General features: G+C 41.7%; 1 protein-coding gene across 6 annotated transcripts in view; it reads left to right on the forward strand.

Moving 5' to 3' along the window:
* arhgap32b (Rho GTPase activating protein 32b) overlaps positions 1-17,701 on the forward strand; it is a 389,535-nt gene that overhangs the window by 193,021 nt on the left and 178,813 nt on the right. For 5 of the 6 annotated variants that reach the window (XM_052039785.1, XM_052039788.1, XM_052039787.1 and 2 more), the window contains exon 4: positions 15,986-16,077. In XM_052039785.1, coding sequence (XP_051895745.1) covers positions 15,986-16,077 — 92 coding nt within the window. Of the gene's footprint in view, positions 1-15,985; positions 16,078-17,701 lie in introns of those variants that run through there. The other variant, XM_052039790.1, reaches the window with a different exon arrangement.

A 17,701-nucleotide genomic window follows, 5' to 3' on the forward strand; every position in this document is an offset into this window, starting at 1 on the left:
TGTACATCATTCAGGTGTATTGAGACAAGTTCACTGATTATTTCCTGTCCTGATGAAGTGATCTGTGATTCAGCAAAAACAAATGTCCTGATGCAGCATTCATAGTGTGTGCTGACTGCACGCAGTTGTCCAGACTGAATACACACAGCAATCATCGCACTCGGTGAGAGGTAACTATGCATGGCTTGAGGTATATCATGTAGTCATTGGTCTATAATGTTTTGTTTACTCATTTGCAAGATGAATGTTAGAAAAGCCATCATAAATCGATCATCCCTAACTAGCTTTGAGAAGATGGCGGTGAAGCAACCCCACAGACTTGCAATTCTTCTGGTGGCTTTGCTTCCATCGTACTGTTTCAGGATTAAAACCCAAAGATGAAGAAATGAATATATATTTCCCAGTCAGGATGGTGCATGACTGGTAGGAAAACATACTGATAGTACTGTTCCAGTGTGTTTATCATCCTTGTCCTTGGTGGTAGAGTTTGTACATTTGAGACCTAATGTTGGGACCTGACGATGATAATGTTGTGGGTTGTCAAGAGCAGGAATGTCAAGGTTTTCTTGACTTTGTGCATGCAGGTAAGGGTTGGTTCATTTTCTGCAGAGCTATGAATGGAACTGCACATTAAAATCGTCAGTAAATATCCCTACTTATGACCTTAAGATTGAAGCAATGTCACTGCTAAGGTGGCTGCAGGAACCCTGGTCTGAACTCATGCAGTGATATCCTGGTACTGAGATAATTGACCTTCAACAATCACAGTCTTTGTAAGAGGTGTGCATTTTAGCAAAGGATAGCTTATCCTCTTGATTCTCAGCATCTTTGCCAGAGCTCTTGTCAAATGCTGCCTTGACATTAGGGGTAGTTATTCCACCCTGCCTCTGGAACTTAGCTTTTTTGGACCAAAGTATGATTGACTTCTGGACCTAATTATCTTGGCACATCCATATTATGTATCACTGACCAGGTTGTTGGTACTCGCTGCTTGAAGCATTGTTGACAATGCCTTCTATCACTTTCCTGATAATCTAGAGTATACTGAAGGGGAGATAATTAGCCAGGATGAATTACCATTACTTACTACAGAGGACCCACCTGAGCAGTTTTCCCACATTGTTGACGAAAGATACCATTGTTTAGGAGCAGCTTAAGTAGATTCTAGCTATTTCTGGAGAGCGAATTCTTAGTGTTCCAACCAAGGTTTTATTGGCACCCATAATCTTTGTCATATTGGTATTGATTTATTATTGTCCCTTGTACCAAGATACAGTGAAAAGCTTGTCTTACATATCGATCGTACAGGTGAATTCATTACACAGTGCAGTTACATTGAGTTAGTACAGGGTGCATTGAGGTAGTACAGGTAAAAACAATAACAGTACAGACTAAAGTGTCACAGCTACAGAGATAGTGCAGTGCAATAAGGTGCAAGGTCACAACAAGGTAGATTGTGAGGTCAGAGTCAATCTCATCGTATAAGGGAACCATTCAGCAGTCTTATCACAGTGGGATAGAAGCTGTCTTTGAGCCTGGTGGTATGTCCCCTCAGGCTCCTGTATCTTCTATCTGATGGGAGAGGAGAGAAGAGAGAATGACCTGGGTGGGTGGGGTCTTTGATTATGCTGGCTGCTTCACCAGGACAACGAGAGGTAAAGACAGAATCCAAGGAGGGGAGGCTGGTTTCCGTGATGTGCTGGGCTGTGTCCACGACTCTCTGCAGTTTCTTGCGGTCCTGGGCAGAGCAGTTGCCGTACCAAGCCGTGATGCATCCAGATAGGATGCTTTCTATGGTGCATCGATAAAAGTTGGTGCGTGTCAAAGGGGACATACCAAATTTCTATAGCCTCTTGAAGTAGAGGTGCTGATGAGCTTTCTTGGCCGTGGCATCTACATGATTTGGCCAGGGCAGGCTGTTGGTGATGTTCACTCACAGGAATTTGAAGCTCTCAACCCTCTTGACCTCAGCACCGTTGATGTAGACAGGAACATGTACACTGCCCCCTTTCTTGAAGTCAATGACCAGCCCTTTTGTTTTGTTGACATTGAGGGAAAGGTTGTTGTCATGACACCATTCCACTAAGCTTTCTATCTCCTTCCTGTACCCTGACCTATCGTTGTTTGAGATATGGCCTACAACAGTGGTATCATCTACAAACCTGTAGATGGATTTAGAGCAGAATCTAGCCACACAGTCATGAGTAGATGGGAGTAGAGTAAAGGGCTGAGGACACAGCCTTGTGGGGCACCAGTGTTTAGAATAATCATGCTGGAGGTATTGCTGCCTATCCTCACGGATTGTGGTCTTTTGGTCAGAAAGTCAAGGATCCAGTTGCAGAGGGAGGTGTTGAGTCCCAGGTCTCAGAGTTTGGTGATGAGTTTGCTTGGGATTATAGTATTGAAGGCAGATCTGTAGTCAATAAACAATAGTCTAACGCAGGTGTCTTTGCTGTCCACATGCTCCAGAGCTGAGTGTAGGGCCAGGGAGATGGCGTCTGCTGTAGACCTGTTTCAGTGATAGGCGAATTGCAGTGGGTTGAGATTGTCTGGGAGACTGGAGTTGATGCGTGCCATGACCAGCCTCTTGAAGCACTTCATGATGGTGGATGTCAGAGCCACTGGTTGGTAATCATTGAGGCATGTTACTTTGCTTTTCTTCAGTACCAGGATCATAGTGATCTTCTTAAAACAGGTGAGAGCCTGAGGTTGAAGCAGGGAGAGGTTAAATATGTCTGCAAATACTCCCGCCAGCTGATCAGCACAAGATCTGAGCACACGACCAGGGACACCATCTGGGTCAGATGCTTTCTTCGTGTTCACTCTCTGGAAGACTGATCTTGCGTCCTCGACGGTGACCACTGGTTCAGTTGCATTGGAGGCTGTCAGGGTGGGTGGTGACAATCCACTTCCCTTCTGTTCAAAACGCACATAGAATGCATTAAGATCATCAGGAAGGGATGCGCTGTTGTTAGCTATGCAGCCTGTCTTTGTCTTGTGGCCTGTTATGGCATGTAAGCTCTGCCATAACTGACGGCTGGTTGGGGACTCTATTTTGAGTTGGTATTGTCTCTTGGCATTCCTGATAGCTTTCCGAAGGTCATATCTTGATTTCTCATACAGGTCAGGATCACCAGATTTGTGTGCAGCAGTCCTCAACTTCAGTAAGGAGTGGATCTCCCAGTTCATCCATGGTTTCTGGTTTGGGAACACCCATATTGTCCTCTTTGGTACACAGTCCTCAACACACTTGCTGATAAAGTCTGTGATAGTGGTGGTATACTCATCTAGTCCAATCCACTGTCTCAAAGCAGTCGTGTAGAAGCTCATCTGTTTCCTCAGACCGGCACTGCACGACTCTCTGTACCGGATCCTCCCGTTTCAGTTTCTGTTTGTATGCAGGGAGAAGAAGCACAGCCTGGTGGTCTGATTTCCCAAAGTCACATGCACTACTCTAACCTTTGCTTTGATATGGAATGAATCATTTGGCTGTGAACTGGTTTATGTACTAGGGGGACTTCATGAAGAAGCTAAAATAGATCATCCGTTGATACTTCTGACTGTAAATACTTTAGCCCTGCCATTGGCACTCATGTACTGGGATCTTGATTTTCATTCCTATCAGTTTTGCCTCAGTGCATCCCATCATCAGAATCAGGTTTATTATCACCTGACGTATATCGTGAAATTTGTTGTTTTGCAGCAGCAGTACAGTGCAAAAATGTAAAAATAACTAAGTTACAAAATGAATAAATAGTGCAAAAAAAGGAATAATGAAATAGTATTCATGGGTTCATGGACTGTTCAGAAATCTGATAGGGAGGAAGAAGCTGTTCTTGAGACATTGATTATGGGTCTTCAGGCTCCTGTACCACCTCCCCAATCTTGAGGCATCGTTTCTTGAAGATGTCCTCGATGGCGGGGAGGTTAGTGCCCATGATGGAGCTGGCTGAATCCTGCACATTGGAGCCTCCATACCAGGCGGTGATGCAACCAGTTAGAATGCTCTCCACTGTACATCTGTAGAAATTTGCAAGAGTCTTAGTTGACGTACCAAATCTCAAACTCCTAACGTAGTAGAGCTGCGTGTGCTGCCTTCGTGATTGCATCAATGTATTGGGCCCAGGATAGATCCTCTGAGATGTTGATGTTCAGGAACATGGGGCTGCTCACCCTTTCCATCGCTGACCCCCTCAATGAGGACTGTTGCGTGTTCTCCCGACTTCCCCTTATGAAGTCCACAATCAATTCCTTGGTCTTGCTGACGTTGAGTGCAAGGTTGTTGTTGCAACACCACTCAACCAGCTGATCTATCTCACTCTTGTATGCCGCCTCACTGCTATCTGAGATAGGTGCACCTGTGTTGATCGTCAGTGAGGAGGAGATGTTATCACAGATCCTGACTATGGTCTCCTGATAAGGAAGTCGAGGATTCAGTTGCAGAGGGAGGTACAGAGGCCCAGGTTTTGAAGCTTGTTGATTAATACTGAGGGGATGATGATGTTGAATGCCGAGCTGTAATCGATAAACAGCAGCCTGATCTACATTTTGCTGTTGTCTAGGTGCTCCAAAGCAGAGTGGAGAGCCTGTGTCCGCTGTAGACCTGTTGTGGCGGTAGGCAAACTGCAGCGGGTCCAGGTCCTTGCTCAGGCAGGAGTTAATTCTAGTCATGACCAACCTCTCAAAGCACTTCATCACAGTAGATGCGAGTGCTACCAAGCTGCTTTAGATCCAGTTGCCCCTCTCACTTAGATTGCAGCCGGTTACGTAAGATCTTGTCAAAAGCAGTGATAAATTCCATGCAGTCCAGTGCACTGTTGTCATTGATCCTTTTCATGACCTCCCTAAAAAAAAATTGAGTTAGATGGACTGGAATGAAAGCTCAGCAGGATGTACTCAGTAGGCCTGGCAGTATCCAAAGAGAGAGAAGCAGAGCTAACATTTCACAGTGAAAACCTTTCATCAGAACAGTCATTGATCTGAAGCATTAACTTTTCAAATTGTTATGCTGAGTGTTTCCAGCATCTTTTTATTTCATATTTCCAACATATTCAGTTATTTTTGCTTGTCAGGGTTTTTCATTAACAAATCCATGTTGACTATCCCTGATTAATCTATACATTGCTAAATGGATGTTTACACAGTCACTTAGAATTGATTCCAATAATTTGTCTGCCACTGAAATTAAACCCCCTAACTGGTATTAATTACTCAATATATCCTTGCTCCCATTTTAAACAATGGTAAACTTCAGCAGTGCCCCAATCCTTTGGCATTATGATGGTCAAAGCCTCCACAATTTCCTCCCTTCTGTCATCAGTCCAGGATACATTTCATCTGAAATTGGAGGTTTATTCGCCTTCAAAGATGCTAAAACCCTTAATATATTATTTTCTTATGATTATCTAAACTAATATTTCTCACATTGTTGACCCAGTGGTGCAGTGGTTAGTGTTACTGCCCCCTAGCTCCGGCAACCCAGGTTCAGTCCTGATCTTGGGTGATGGCTCTCTAGAGTTTGCTCATTCTCCCTGCAAATGGTTCTGCCCTCCCTGGGTGCTCCAGATTCCTCCCACATAAATTACCCCTCATGTCAGTGAGTGGCAGGAGAATCAGGGGTCTGAGTTTGAACAAATTGGGGTCTTAGTGGACAACTGATTGTGGTTGGTCTGATAAATTCTTTTTAATTTGCTTGTGTGTGTGGAAACCAACAATGGATACATTTTTGAAAAAACCCACCCCTGGAGGATTGCAGGGGATGAGGAAGCCTGATTTGGTGAAAATTGCTGCAGAGCTACATCTGGAGGCAGTAACTTGATTTATGAGAAAGGCAGATATTCAGAGACTGATAGCTGGCCATTATGTGGAGAAGAAAGAGTTTGAGGAGGAGGTGTTAAAACAGTTTTCTGGCAGTGAACCAGCAATTTCTGAGGCACAGGTGCAGCTGGCAAAGATAGAGGCTGAACGAGAACGAGAGCTAACTCGGTTGAAGTTAGAGGCTGAACGAGAACTAATTTGGTTGAAGTTTGAGGTTGAGGCGGAGGAAAGGAAGGCCCAGATGGAAATGAGGAGGATGGAGCTGGATAGGGAGGAGAAGGAAAAACAGTGGCAGCATGAGTTAAAAATGAAACGATAGAGTTTGGAATCTGATTCTGATGATGGTTTTTTAGCCAGCAGGGAGGGTCGATTAGTTCCTCCTTTTGAGGAAGATCAGGTTGATCAGTATTTCCAACATTTTGAAAAGGTTGCTGTGAGTTCAAACTGGCCAAAGGAAAGATGGGCTCTTATGTTACAGAGTGTAATTAAAGGTAAAGCTCAAAAAGCTTTTTCTGCTTTGTCTGTTGAGGATGCAGCTGATTATACAAAGGTGAAACAAGCTGTGTTGAAGGCCTACGAGCTGGTACCTGAAGCTTGTAGGCAAAAATTTAGAGACTTGAAGAAATCTGCAGATCAGACGTACATAGAATTTGCCAATGGAAAGAGAATATGTTTTGAACGATGGTGCATGGCTAAAAATGTAGTTGGGGGTTATGAGAAATTGACAGAATTGATGTTAGTGGAAGACTTTAAAAGATGTGTCCCAGCTGAAATAACAACATATTTAAATGAAAAGGAGGTGGAAACATTACAAGAAACTGCTAGGTTGGCAGATGATTATGCTTTAACCCATAAATCCAAATGGGGACCACCTAAAACCTTTCAAAAAAGTTAAGGACAATCCAGGTAAACCAGAGATTAAATTTGGGAAGTAATCAAAAAGGGAAGGATGAAAAGAAGCCAGTGCTGGAGAAACCTGTTGAGCGTACTTGTTATTACTGTAAGAAACCTGGCCATGTGATAGCTAATTGTGCCCTTTTGAAGAAAAGGAAGGAAGCCGTGCCCAATGCTTGTTTTCAGGTAATTAAAAATCAAAAAGGTTTAGGGGATGTTGTTAAAGATCAGTCCTTGCCAGAGATAAAGGCTGAAAAGTTGGAGGAGGTGAGGAAGGAATTCCATTCTTATATATCAGAGGGTTTTGTTTCACTGAATGATGGGTCACCCCAGGTGCCAGTGAAAATCCTTAGAGATACTGGGTCTTGCCAATCTCTCTTGCTGGACAGTGTCTTAAATTTTGGTGAAGAAACTGACACTGGTGAGGTAAATCTAGTGCGAGGTGTTACAGGTGACACCATGTATGACCCTTTGCACAAGGTGATTTTAAAGTTCATAGAAGGACCTGTCAAGATAGGGATAAGACCTAGTTTACCAGTGGAAGGAGTTTCTTTGTTATTGGGGAATGACCTTGCGGATGGAGAATTTGTCCCTGTGGTACAGTTAACGACCAAACCAAGGATTGATGAGTCTGAGAATGATCCAGATGTTTACCCATCATGTGTGGTGACTCGAGCTAGAGCTAAAGAATTAGCCAAGGCCGATAGTCCTGTGCAGTCTGATGTTGTTCCCTGTGACAGCCCTAAACAGGAAGAAAATTATGATGACTTGTCTGAGACTTTTCTGTCTTCACTGGAGGATCAAAATCCTTGTATTGAGCCTGAATTTAAAGATTTGTCTTTGTCAAGGAAAGATTTTAAACAGACTAAAGACCCTGAGCTTACTGAATTGAGAGAAAAAGCACTCTCATGTGATGAGATTGAGAAAGTGCCAATTGGATATTATGTCAAAAATGGAGTGTTAGTAAGGAAATGGAGACCTCCTCATGTTCCTGTTAATGAGGAATGGGAAGTTATTCATCAGGTTGTGGTTCCTAAAGTTTATAGGAATGAGATTTTAAACCTGGCCCATAGTATGCCTTTGGGTGGTCATTTTGGTGTGAATAAAACTGTAGGGAAGATTTTGAAACAATTCTATTGGCCTGGTTTGAGAAAAGATGTGGTGATGTTATGTCATACCTGTCACACGTCAGATGGTAGGTAAACCAAATCAAAGACCCCCTGTGGCTCCCTTGAAACCTACTCCTGCTTTTGGTGAACCCTTTTCGAAGGTGATTGTGGACTGTGTTGGCCCACTGCCAAAGTCTAAGGCTGGAAATCAGTATTTGTTAACCATCATGCGTGCAACTTCTAGATTTCCAGAGGCAATACCACTTAGAAATATTAAGGCCAAGACTGTGTCAAAGGCTCTTTTAAAATTTTTTTTACTTTGGTTGGTTTGCCAAAAGAAATCCAATCTGATCAAGGCAGTAATTTTACGTCTAATTTGTTTCAACAACTAGTCTATGAGCTGGGAGTAAAGCAGATTGTATCATCTGCATATCACCCAGAGTCTCAGGGAGCTCTGGAGAGATTTCATTCTACTCTCAAAAATATGCTGAAGACTTATTGCTTTGAAAACCTAAAGGATTGGGACGATGATGTTCATTTACTTTTGTTTGCAGTGAGAGAATCAATACAGAAGTCATTAGGATTTAGTCCGTTTGAGCTTGTATTTGGACTGGGTGAGAGGACCTTTGGAATTGTTAAGAGAACAGTGGGTTAATGGGGAAGTACATTTGAGTTTGTTGGATTATGTCCAAAAATTTAAAACTCGATTGGAAAGAGTCTGCCAGCTGGCGAGAGAGAATTTGAAAACCAGCCAAATAAAAACGAAGACATGTTTTGATAGACATGCTCGGCCAAGGACATTTGCAGTGGGGCAAAAGGTGTTAGTTTTTTCCCTAGCCAGAACAATCCATTGCAGTCTCGTTTTTCTGGACCATTTGTTATTGAATCCAGGTTAAATGAAGTAAACTATGTAATTAAGACACCAGATAGACGCAAGAAAACACAACTCTGTCATGTAAACATGCTTAAGCCTTATTATGAGAGAGGTTCAGTTGTGGCCATGGTAGATGATATGAAGGTTGTTTCTAGAACACCTGATGTTGATATTGAGGAAGGCCAATTTAGACCAAATATTGTTCCATCAAAACTAAAAAAACAAAATAGCCTGGAGAACCTTGAAATGAAGTTGGACCATTTACAAGTTTCACAAAAACAACAGATGAGAGAATTAAATTTTAAAATTTAAAAATCTGTTCCCAAATGTTCCAAACAGAACGTCGATAATTACTCATGATGTTGACGTTGGGGATGCAAAACTAATCAAACAACACCCATATTGGATGAATGTGGAAAGAAGTAAACTTGTTGACCAGGAGATTGAATATATGTTAGAAAATGATATTATTAGATGTTCTGCTTCCAGCTGGAGTTCGCCCTGTGTTATTGTGCCTAAACCTGATAGAACTGTTCAATTTTGCACAGATTACAGAAAAGTGAATGCTGTAACGAAGTCAGATGCTTACCCTATTCCTAGGGTGGATGATTGCAGAGACAGACTGGGAAAGGCAAAATTTCTTACCAAGATTGACTTATTAAAAGGGTACTGGTGTGTTCCATTAACAGATAGAGGAAGGGAAATTTCTGCCTTTGCAACCCCTTCTGGATTGTATGAATATAATGTTTTGCCATTTGGAATGAAAAATGCTCTGGCAACATTTCAAAGAATGATTAATTTGGTGATTCATGGGTTAAAACATACAGATGCCTACATTGACGATTTAGTGACAGGGAATGATACATGGGAGGATCACATCTCTGCATTAGAAAGGTTGTTTGAAAGACTTTCTGAAGCTAACCTTACAGTTAACTTGGTTAAAAGTGAACTTGGCCAAGCCACTGTGATGTATCTTGGTTATGTTGTTGGTCAAGGCAAGTTAGCTCCTGTTCAGACAAAAGTTCAAGCAATATCTGAGTTCCCTGTTCCCACAGGTAGGAGAACTGTTAGAAGATTTTTGGGAATGGTTGGATATTATCGCAAATTTTGTAAAAATTTTGCTGATGTTGCTCTTCCCCTAACTAATCTTCTGAAGAAGGGAGTAAAGTTTGTTTGGACAGATCCTTGTCAAGCTGAAAGCCATTTTATGCTACCATCCTGTGCTCAAATCACCTGACGTTGAAAAGCCATTTTCATTAGCAGTAGATGCCAGTGATGAAGGTGCAGGAGCTGTGTTGTTGCAGAAGGGTGACCGTGATGATATTGACCATCCTGTAGCTTACTTTTCAAAGAAATTTAATGAGCATCAAAAGAATTATTCCACCATAGAGAAAGAGTTACTATCGCTTGTTTTAGCCTTGCAGCATTTCAGTGTATGTGTTTGCACTGCTCAGAAACCACTGACTGTGTATACAGATCATAACCCATTGGTGTTTCTGAGCCGAGTCAAAAACAAGAACAGAAGGCTGTTAAACTGGAGTTTAATTTTGCAAGAATTTGATCTCATGATAACTCACATTAAAGGCAAAGATAACGTGATCGCTGATTGTCTTTCCCAATGTTAAATCGGAAACATGTATCTTTACTAGTCTGATATTCTGTAATTGTGTAGAATGATAATTATTAACATTACTAACTGTATGTGCGGTTAAATTTTTTCTTGGAAAAAATTTCTTTTTAGGTGGGAGGTGTTACGGACTAGGTGAATGTCCCTTTAAGATAGAGCATTGTGTGTGTGTGTGGCATGCTTACGTCAACAGAAGATAAAGGACGGAATGACGTTGTTGAAGAAGTCAGTCAGAGAGAGAGAAAAGGGAGAGAGACACCAGCCTGCTAGTTTCTCTATAGATGGATGAGAAACAATAACTGTGTCTGTTACTACAATCCACGTATTGAAATTGGGAGTAATCCGGTGGAGTTCACTTTGTTGCTGACCTGTAGAGGGAAACAGGTATTTGTGTGGATGACCACGATTCGGATGCTTTTCGGGGTGAGGAAGTCACTACCGAGTAAACACTGAGGTGTCGTTTGGGTTCCATCGTGGAACATTTGGATTTTGTAATTACTCTCTATGTTCTCTACATCTATGTTTTATCTTCAGACAGCGGTGGTTGTTGAAGAAGCCTTTGCTCATGTTTCACCTTATGGTTTGCGGAACTGAACTTTAATAACCATTCCTGGACTTGGAGTTTGGGACTTTGCCACACACACACGACGAGTTTAGTTTTGGGGTTAATGTTCCAGGTTTAACATTTTTATTTCTAACATTCTAACATTTTTACTTTTATTTTTCTTATTATCATAAGTAGTTATTAATAAAGTAATTTTAAACACTGAATCATGACTCGGTGTGTTTGTTTTGTTGCTGGTTTGTAACAAATACCCGTTAATGATGATGTTAACGATGCATGTTGTCAATCTGTGTAATGTGCATAGTAAATACTAGACATCATGGTGTTTTTTTTGTCTTGTGGTATGCACTAGTACTTTTCCCTGTATAGGTTGCATTGGATTTCAAATGCCATAATAGTGTGCACTTTAAACAAGGAGCACCATTGTTCACTATGTAGGAAGTACTGGATGCCAAGTACTGAGAGTTGTTTGTGCTGTGCATCATGTTACTAAGCCCTTGGAGCTTCAGATTCCATTCTTAATTTGGAAACTACTAATTCAAGTTGTTTGTGTTGAAGAAATTAATAACTAGGAGCAGGAGTAGGCCATTCTTACCTCCATGCTTGCTTTCCCATTCATTCCCTTAATATCTACAAGATCAATCCATCCCTGTCTTGAATATACAAAGTTATCTATTCTCCATACTCTCTTGGATGGAGTAAGGACAGAGTTGTCATTGGAGTTGGTTAGAAGGGGAGCGATGAACAAAATAGCCTACTTCTAAACTTATTGTGGACAACTGGATACCACAATTTCTGTGGTGTGCTGCAGGGATATCTGATCCATTGATGCAGACGTGTACATTGTGATTGCTGAATCATTCTATGGAACTGTATAGTTAGGCAGACATATGTAAGAAGTCACCCTATTTCTTATGATGGAGTGTAACAATGTATAATTTTAATGAGATAACTGGTGATTGTGAGAGAGCAGAGCTTAGAACCACAGGCACAGATGGCAGAGATGAACAGGGAGAGCTGCTGCTTAGTTCCTGTGACTTCTGCTGCTGTACATGTTTGCACATTCTCCCTGTGACCGCATGGTTTCCTCCCGGTACCCTGGGTTTTCCTGCATTCCAATGACATGCTGATTGGTAAGTTAATTGGCTAGATTGCCCGAGTTTAGGTGGGTGCCAGGAAAATCGGAGGGGGAATTTATGGACTCATGAGAGAACGTACGTTGGAGAGGGAAGTTGGGGAAGGGACTGATGGGAGTGTGCTGTCAACCCACATGGATTTGATGGGCTGTATGGCCTCCTGTTGGTATGCAAATGAGATATGAAGACTGGGTGTGCAATTAGAGAATCTAAACGGGATAGGGCAGCAGTTCCTGGATAGACGGATGGGCAAACATAAAAAGTAGCGATGCAGATTAATATGGCATAAAATGCAAACATATCATTAGCTTTCATTTAGTGATCGAGTTGTACAATGCAGAAGAAGGCCCTTCAGCCCACCATGTCTATGCTGACCATCAAAAGAGGCTGAAAAGCAAGACCATGAAGGTAGTAATTTCTGGATTACTCCCAGTGCCACATGCTAGTCAGGGCAGGAATAGAAAGATAGAACAGATGAATACTTGGATGAGGAACTGATGCAGGGAGCAGGGTTTCAGGTTCTTGGATCATTGAAACCACTTCTGGAGCAGAGGCAACCTGTACAAGAGGGAAGAGTTGCACCTTAACTGGAGGGGAACCAATATCCTGGCCAGCAGGTTCACTGGTGCTACTTGGGGGGGGGGGGGGGGGGGGGGTTGAAGTGTGTTTATTTTAATGCTGGGAATATTGAGAGTGAGGGTGATGAACTTCGAGCATGGATTAGTAAATGGAACTATGATTTTGTGGCCATTACAGAAACTTGGTTGAGAGAGGGACAGGACTGGATGCTTAATGTTCCAGGGTTTTGATGCTTTAGAAAAGGTAGATTAATCAGAGATAATATCACAGCTGCACTCAGGACATAATGGAGAGTTGATCCACTGAGCCATAAATAAGGAAATGTATGGACCTTGTAGGAGAGTATTAAATTAGGGCTTGGGCAAGAGAGCATTAGGCAGGAACTAGGGAGAGCTAATTGGGAACAGCTGATTTTGGGCGTCCACATCTGACATGTGGAGGGTGTTTAAAGACCAACTGCACAGAGTACAGGACAGGGATGTTCCAGTAAGGACGGATGGACAAAGATGGCAAGATAAGGGAACCTTGGAGGATGAGAGAGGTGATGAATTTAGACAAGAAAAAAGAAGTGTAAGGCCTAGGAAGCTAAAATCAAACAGAATCCTTAAGGATTATAGAGAAGCTAGAAGAGAATTCAAAGAGAACTAAGAGAGCCAGGAGGGGTCATGAAAAGTCCTTGGCAAGTAGGATTAAAGAGAATCCCAAGGCATTCTATACATATATCAAGGGCAAGAGGATAACTAGGAGAGGGTAGGACCACTCGAGGATAAAGGAGGGAACGTGTGCTTGGAAGTGAAGGATGTGGGCGTGGTTTTTGTGTTGATATTTATTTACCAAGGAGAAGGACTTGGAGGATGATGAGATCGGTGTGGAGCATCCTAATATGCTAGGGTATTTTGAGATAAATCGTGTTGGGTCTCTTAAAGAACATTGTCCCCAGGGCCTGATGGGATATATGGGGACTTAATGTTCTTTAAGAGATGTCGGCACAACATTGTGGGCTGAAGGGCCTGTTCTGTGCTGTACTGTTCTATGATTGTTTCTTTCGAGGAAGTGACAAAGGTGTTGATGAGGGTAGAGCTGTGGATGTTGTCTGCATGGATTTTAGTAAGGCACTTGACAAGGTCCCTCTTGGTAGACTCATCCAGAAGATTAAAATGCATGGGATCCACGGTGACTTGGCCGTTTGGATTCAGAATTGGCTTTCCCATGGAAGACAGAGGGTAGTGATTGATGGGACTTATTCTGGCTGTAGGTCAGATGGTGTTCCGCAGGGATCTGTGCATTGCTCCCTGAAAGTGGCTGCACAAGTTAATGGGGTGGTAAATGTGCATTGCATACTTGCCTTTATTAGTCGAAGCACTGAGTTCAAGAGTCAGGAAGTTACGTTGCAGCTTTATAAAACACTGGTTAGGCCACATCTGGGATATTGCATTCAATTCTGGTCACCCCTATTGAAGGAAGGATGTGGAGGCTTTGGAGAGGGTGCAGAAGAGGTTTACCAGGATGCTGCCTGGATTAGAGGGCATGTGCTATAAGGAGAGGTTGGACAAACTTGGGTTGTTTTCTCTGGAGTGGTGGAGGCTGAGGGGAGACTTGATAGAAGTTTATAAGATTATGACTCTATCTATATAGAGTAGAAAACTGGTATCTTTTTCCCTGAGCCGAAATGTCTTATACTAGAGGGCACGTATTTAAGGTGAGAGGTGATAAGTTCAAAGGAGATGTGCAGGTCAAATTTTTTCCACACAGAGAGTGGTGGATGTCTGGAATGCACTGCCAGGAGTGGTGGTGGAGGTAGATATGAGAGGCATTTGAGAGGCTCTTTGACAGGCACATGAATGTGCAGATAATGGAGGGATATGGACCTTGTGTAGGCAGAAGGGATTAATTTCGTTAGGTATTTAATTACTAGTTTAATTAGTTCGGCACAACATGGTGGGCTGAAGGGCCAGTTCCTGTGCTGTTCATCATGTTCATCAAGAACCTCTCTCTACTAATTCCATTTATCAGCACTTGGTCCATGCCTTGCTGTGCCATGGTGTTCAAGTACTTTTATTGTCCAGATACTTTTTAATTGTAGCGACAGTACCTGCCTCCACCACCTTATCAGGCAGTGCTTTCTCGATTTCAACCGCCCTCTGAATGGATTAAAATAAATCCTCAGGTCCTCTCTAACTCTCCTTTTGCTCTCTGGTTTTAGACATCTGTTACGGGAAAATTTATCCACATGTCTATGCTTTCATGATTTTGTATACCTCTATTGGTTTGCAGTTTAAAAGCAGAGTGCCCATGTTAAACTTGTTGGAACTTTGATTATGGCACTCCTTGAAGTACTGATATTCAAATATAAAAGTGGAATAGAGTAGATGGAAAAGTAGACAAGCTTCAGGAGAGATTGAATAGGCTTGATCTCTGTTTTATAGAAGAGCGAAGGCTGAGCCATAATCATAGCAAAGAACTATGATGTGGTTTGCTTGTAGGGCTTCAAAAATTAGGGATCATAAGATTGTTGATAAATTCTAACAGAATTAGAATAAAAACCCTTTACTATGGGACTCATTACTATGGCAAGGAAAGGTTATGGTGTATTGTATGGACATATTGAAGGTGAACCAAAAAAACAGAAATGTTGGAAACTGTCAGCAGGTCAGACAGCATTTATGGAAAGGGAAACAATTAACATTTCAAATTGAAGACCCCTCAACAGAATAGGGAAAGAGAGAAAAAGAAGTTAGATTTAAGTTGAGAGAAGATGGGAAGATAGATGAATAGGGTAAAGGGAATATCTGTGATATGATGAGGTCATGTCAAGCGGGATAGTTAGATTGTGATTATGCTTCTTGGTCTGTTATGTGTTGCTAATAGCGGGGCTATTGGATGAGCCCAGCAGGTCACGCTATACTAATAGAGAGAGAATAACCGAGCCAATATCACAGATGGATGATTTATAGGAATGGCAAGCTCTGAGATAGATGGAGAAAGCAAGTAATCTAAAGTTGAGAATTTGGTATCGAATCCAGCAGGTTGCAATGTACCCAGATGGAAGATGAGGTGTTGTTCCTCAAGCATGCATTAAACCTCATTGTAACAGTGCAGGAGGCTACAGGTTAGAGTGGGATGGAAAACTGGTGTCAGCATTTCTGTTCTTGTTTCAGTTTCTAGCATCTGCAGTTTTTTGATTTACATTTAAGATGAAGTTGGTTAAAAACAAAAGGGAGAAAGGTCGTGTTCTTGAGTTGGGGGAGTTAATACGGGACTCAGTTCCTATAGATTGTGGACCAGCGTGGGTTAGGATTGTGTTGGAAATTTCCATGAAACAAAACAGCACTTGTTTTCTGACATGATTGCTGATCTATGGCTCCATTTTGTTTTTACCCACAGGCAAGGAGCGCTGATGTTCCTGATCTCCCTGGAGAACTCCCACTCCGTCCCTGTGGAAGCACTGCCAGCATGAAAGTGAAACATGTTAAAAAGTAAGAATGAGTATTTTCCTGTTTGCACAAGCTTGGGCTCACCTGGATCCTGTCTCTTTTGGGTTGCAAGTTATCCTCCGAAGCAGGGGTTTATTCCCTCATTTGATTCACCACATAAATAATTTTGAATTTCATCTAATTACACTCAGTTTTGTGTGTTCATAAATCTGGTTCTATTTTGTTTATTATTTGATTGACTGTGTAATAATTCCTTTGATTTGGATGAAGGTGAGAGAAGTTGTTCAGTAACTTATATGTGACCCTTAGGTTGCACTGGATCTTGCACACTTCATAGACTTCATACTTTATATTTTGTATTCATGGGACTTCCAATTTGCAAATGCTTGATTAGAAATAAGGAAAAAGTCAGAAAATGAAATAACCTCTTCAATTTTTGTTCCCATGGTAAGTGCTGAATAAATGGGCTGCCTCCCTCTGCCAGTCCCAGTACCTGTAATTAGATGGTTTCAGGTTTGAATAAGGTTCATCAGGGATATGAGACTTATTAAACCTGTAAGTAAAATTTAGAATAAATAACACAATGTGGCTTTGATATAATCAACTGTTACAGTGAAAAACTGACTATACTGGTCTTCTTTAAGGGCCAGAGGAGGGTTTATTGAGAGTTAAAACCTTATAAATGGCAGGGCTTTGAAGGTTTCTACCAGGTCTGTCTTCCAAGGCCTTGTGTAGATGCACTGCTTTGAGGTAATAATTTAAGGTTTTTATTTAAAGAATTGGTTGTTTTTATGTTGAAGAGTTTTCCTAAGTAGAAGATATTCTTGACCTGATCTAGATTCCATACATACTGAATATCATCATTTCTTTAATTATGAGGTTGGCCTGGGAATGAAATTTTGAATGAGATTTGGGGGGTTGCGGTTACCAATTCTTGAGAAGCAAGTTGTTTTGGAAATCTTTTAAAGGGGAGAGGGAGGCAAAGAGCCAGAGGAGTTTGGGAAGATGGTCCTCAAGAATTGAACCAAGGGGGTTGCTCAGAAACAATGGTGGGGTCTTGGCCACAAATAATTAGACTTGGAGGATTTTCAGAGGTACGTGGGGTACACACTGATGGCTCTAGAGTTGACATGAGCCAGAACCAAGGAAGAGTTTGAAGTTAAGGATAAGAAATTGCAATTTACCAGCAAGGACAGAGGTGATGGGTGAGAAGGGAGTTAGTGCAGGACAAAGTAGGGTATGGAGGACGAGAGATGAGGAATGTTTCCTCAAGTGGTTATACTGGTTCTGAAGATGGATATGATCTGTGGGTTGAGAGAGAACAGATTTTTTTAGATGCTTTCTGGTCTGTGGAACCACATATTCAGAAAGATGTGAAGAATTTTAATTCGAGATTAAGGAATTATTTGACAGAGGTATTAAAATAATAAAGAGGAACAGACTATTTATGTAGGTAAAATGGATGATTGGAGTTGAGTTGCTGATCAGCCATGAGGTTTGAGCAACTCAACAGCCTCTATGCTTTTTTGTACATAGTGGATAAGGAAATGTGAGGGTAAAGTTAGGAGATTGAGGTGTGAGAACTAGAGAAGCATTTTTAAATGAGTTTAAATGAACAACCACTCTTAGTGACTGAATTAGTATTTAAGTGCAAGTTACAAAAGGG

This window comes from Pristis pectinata, chromosome 27 (genome assembly GCF_009764475.1).
Source record: "Pristis pectinata isolate sPriPec2 chromosome 27, sPriPec2.1.pri, whole genome shotgun sequence".
NCBI lineage: Eukaryota > Metazoa > Chordata > Chondrichthyes > Rhinopristiformes > Pristidae > Pristis > Pristis pectinata.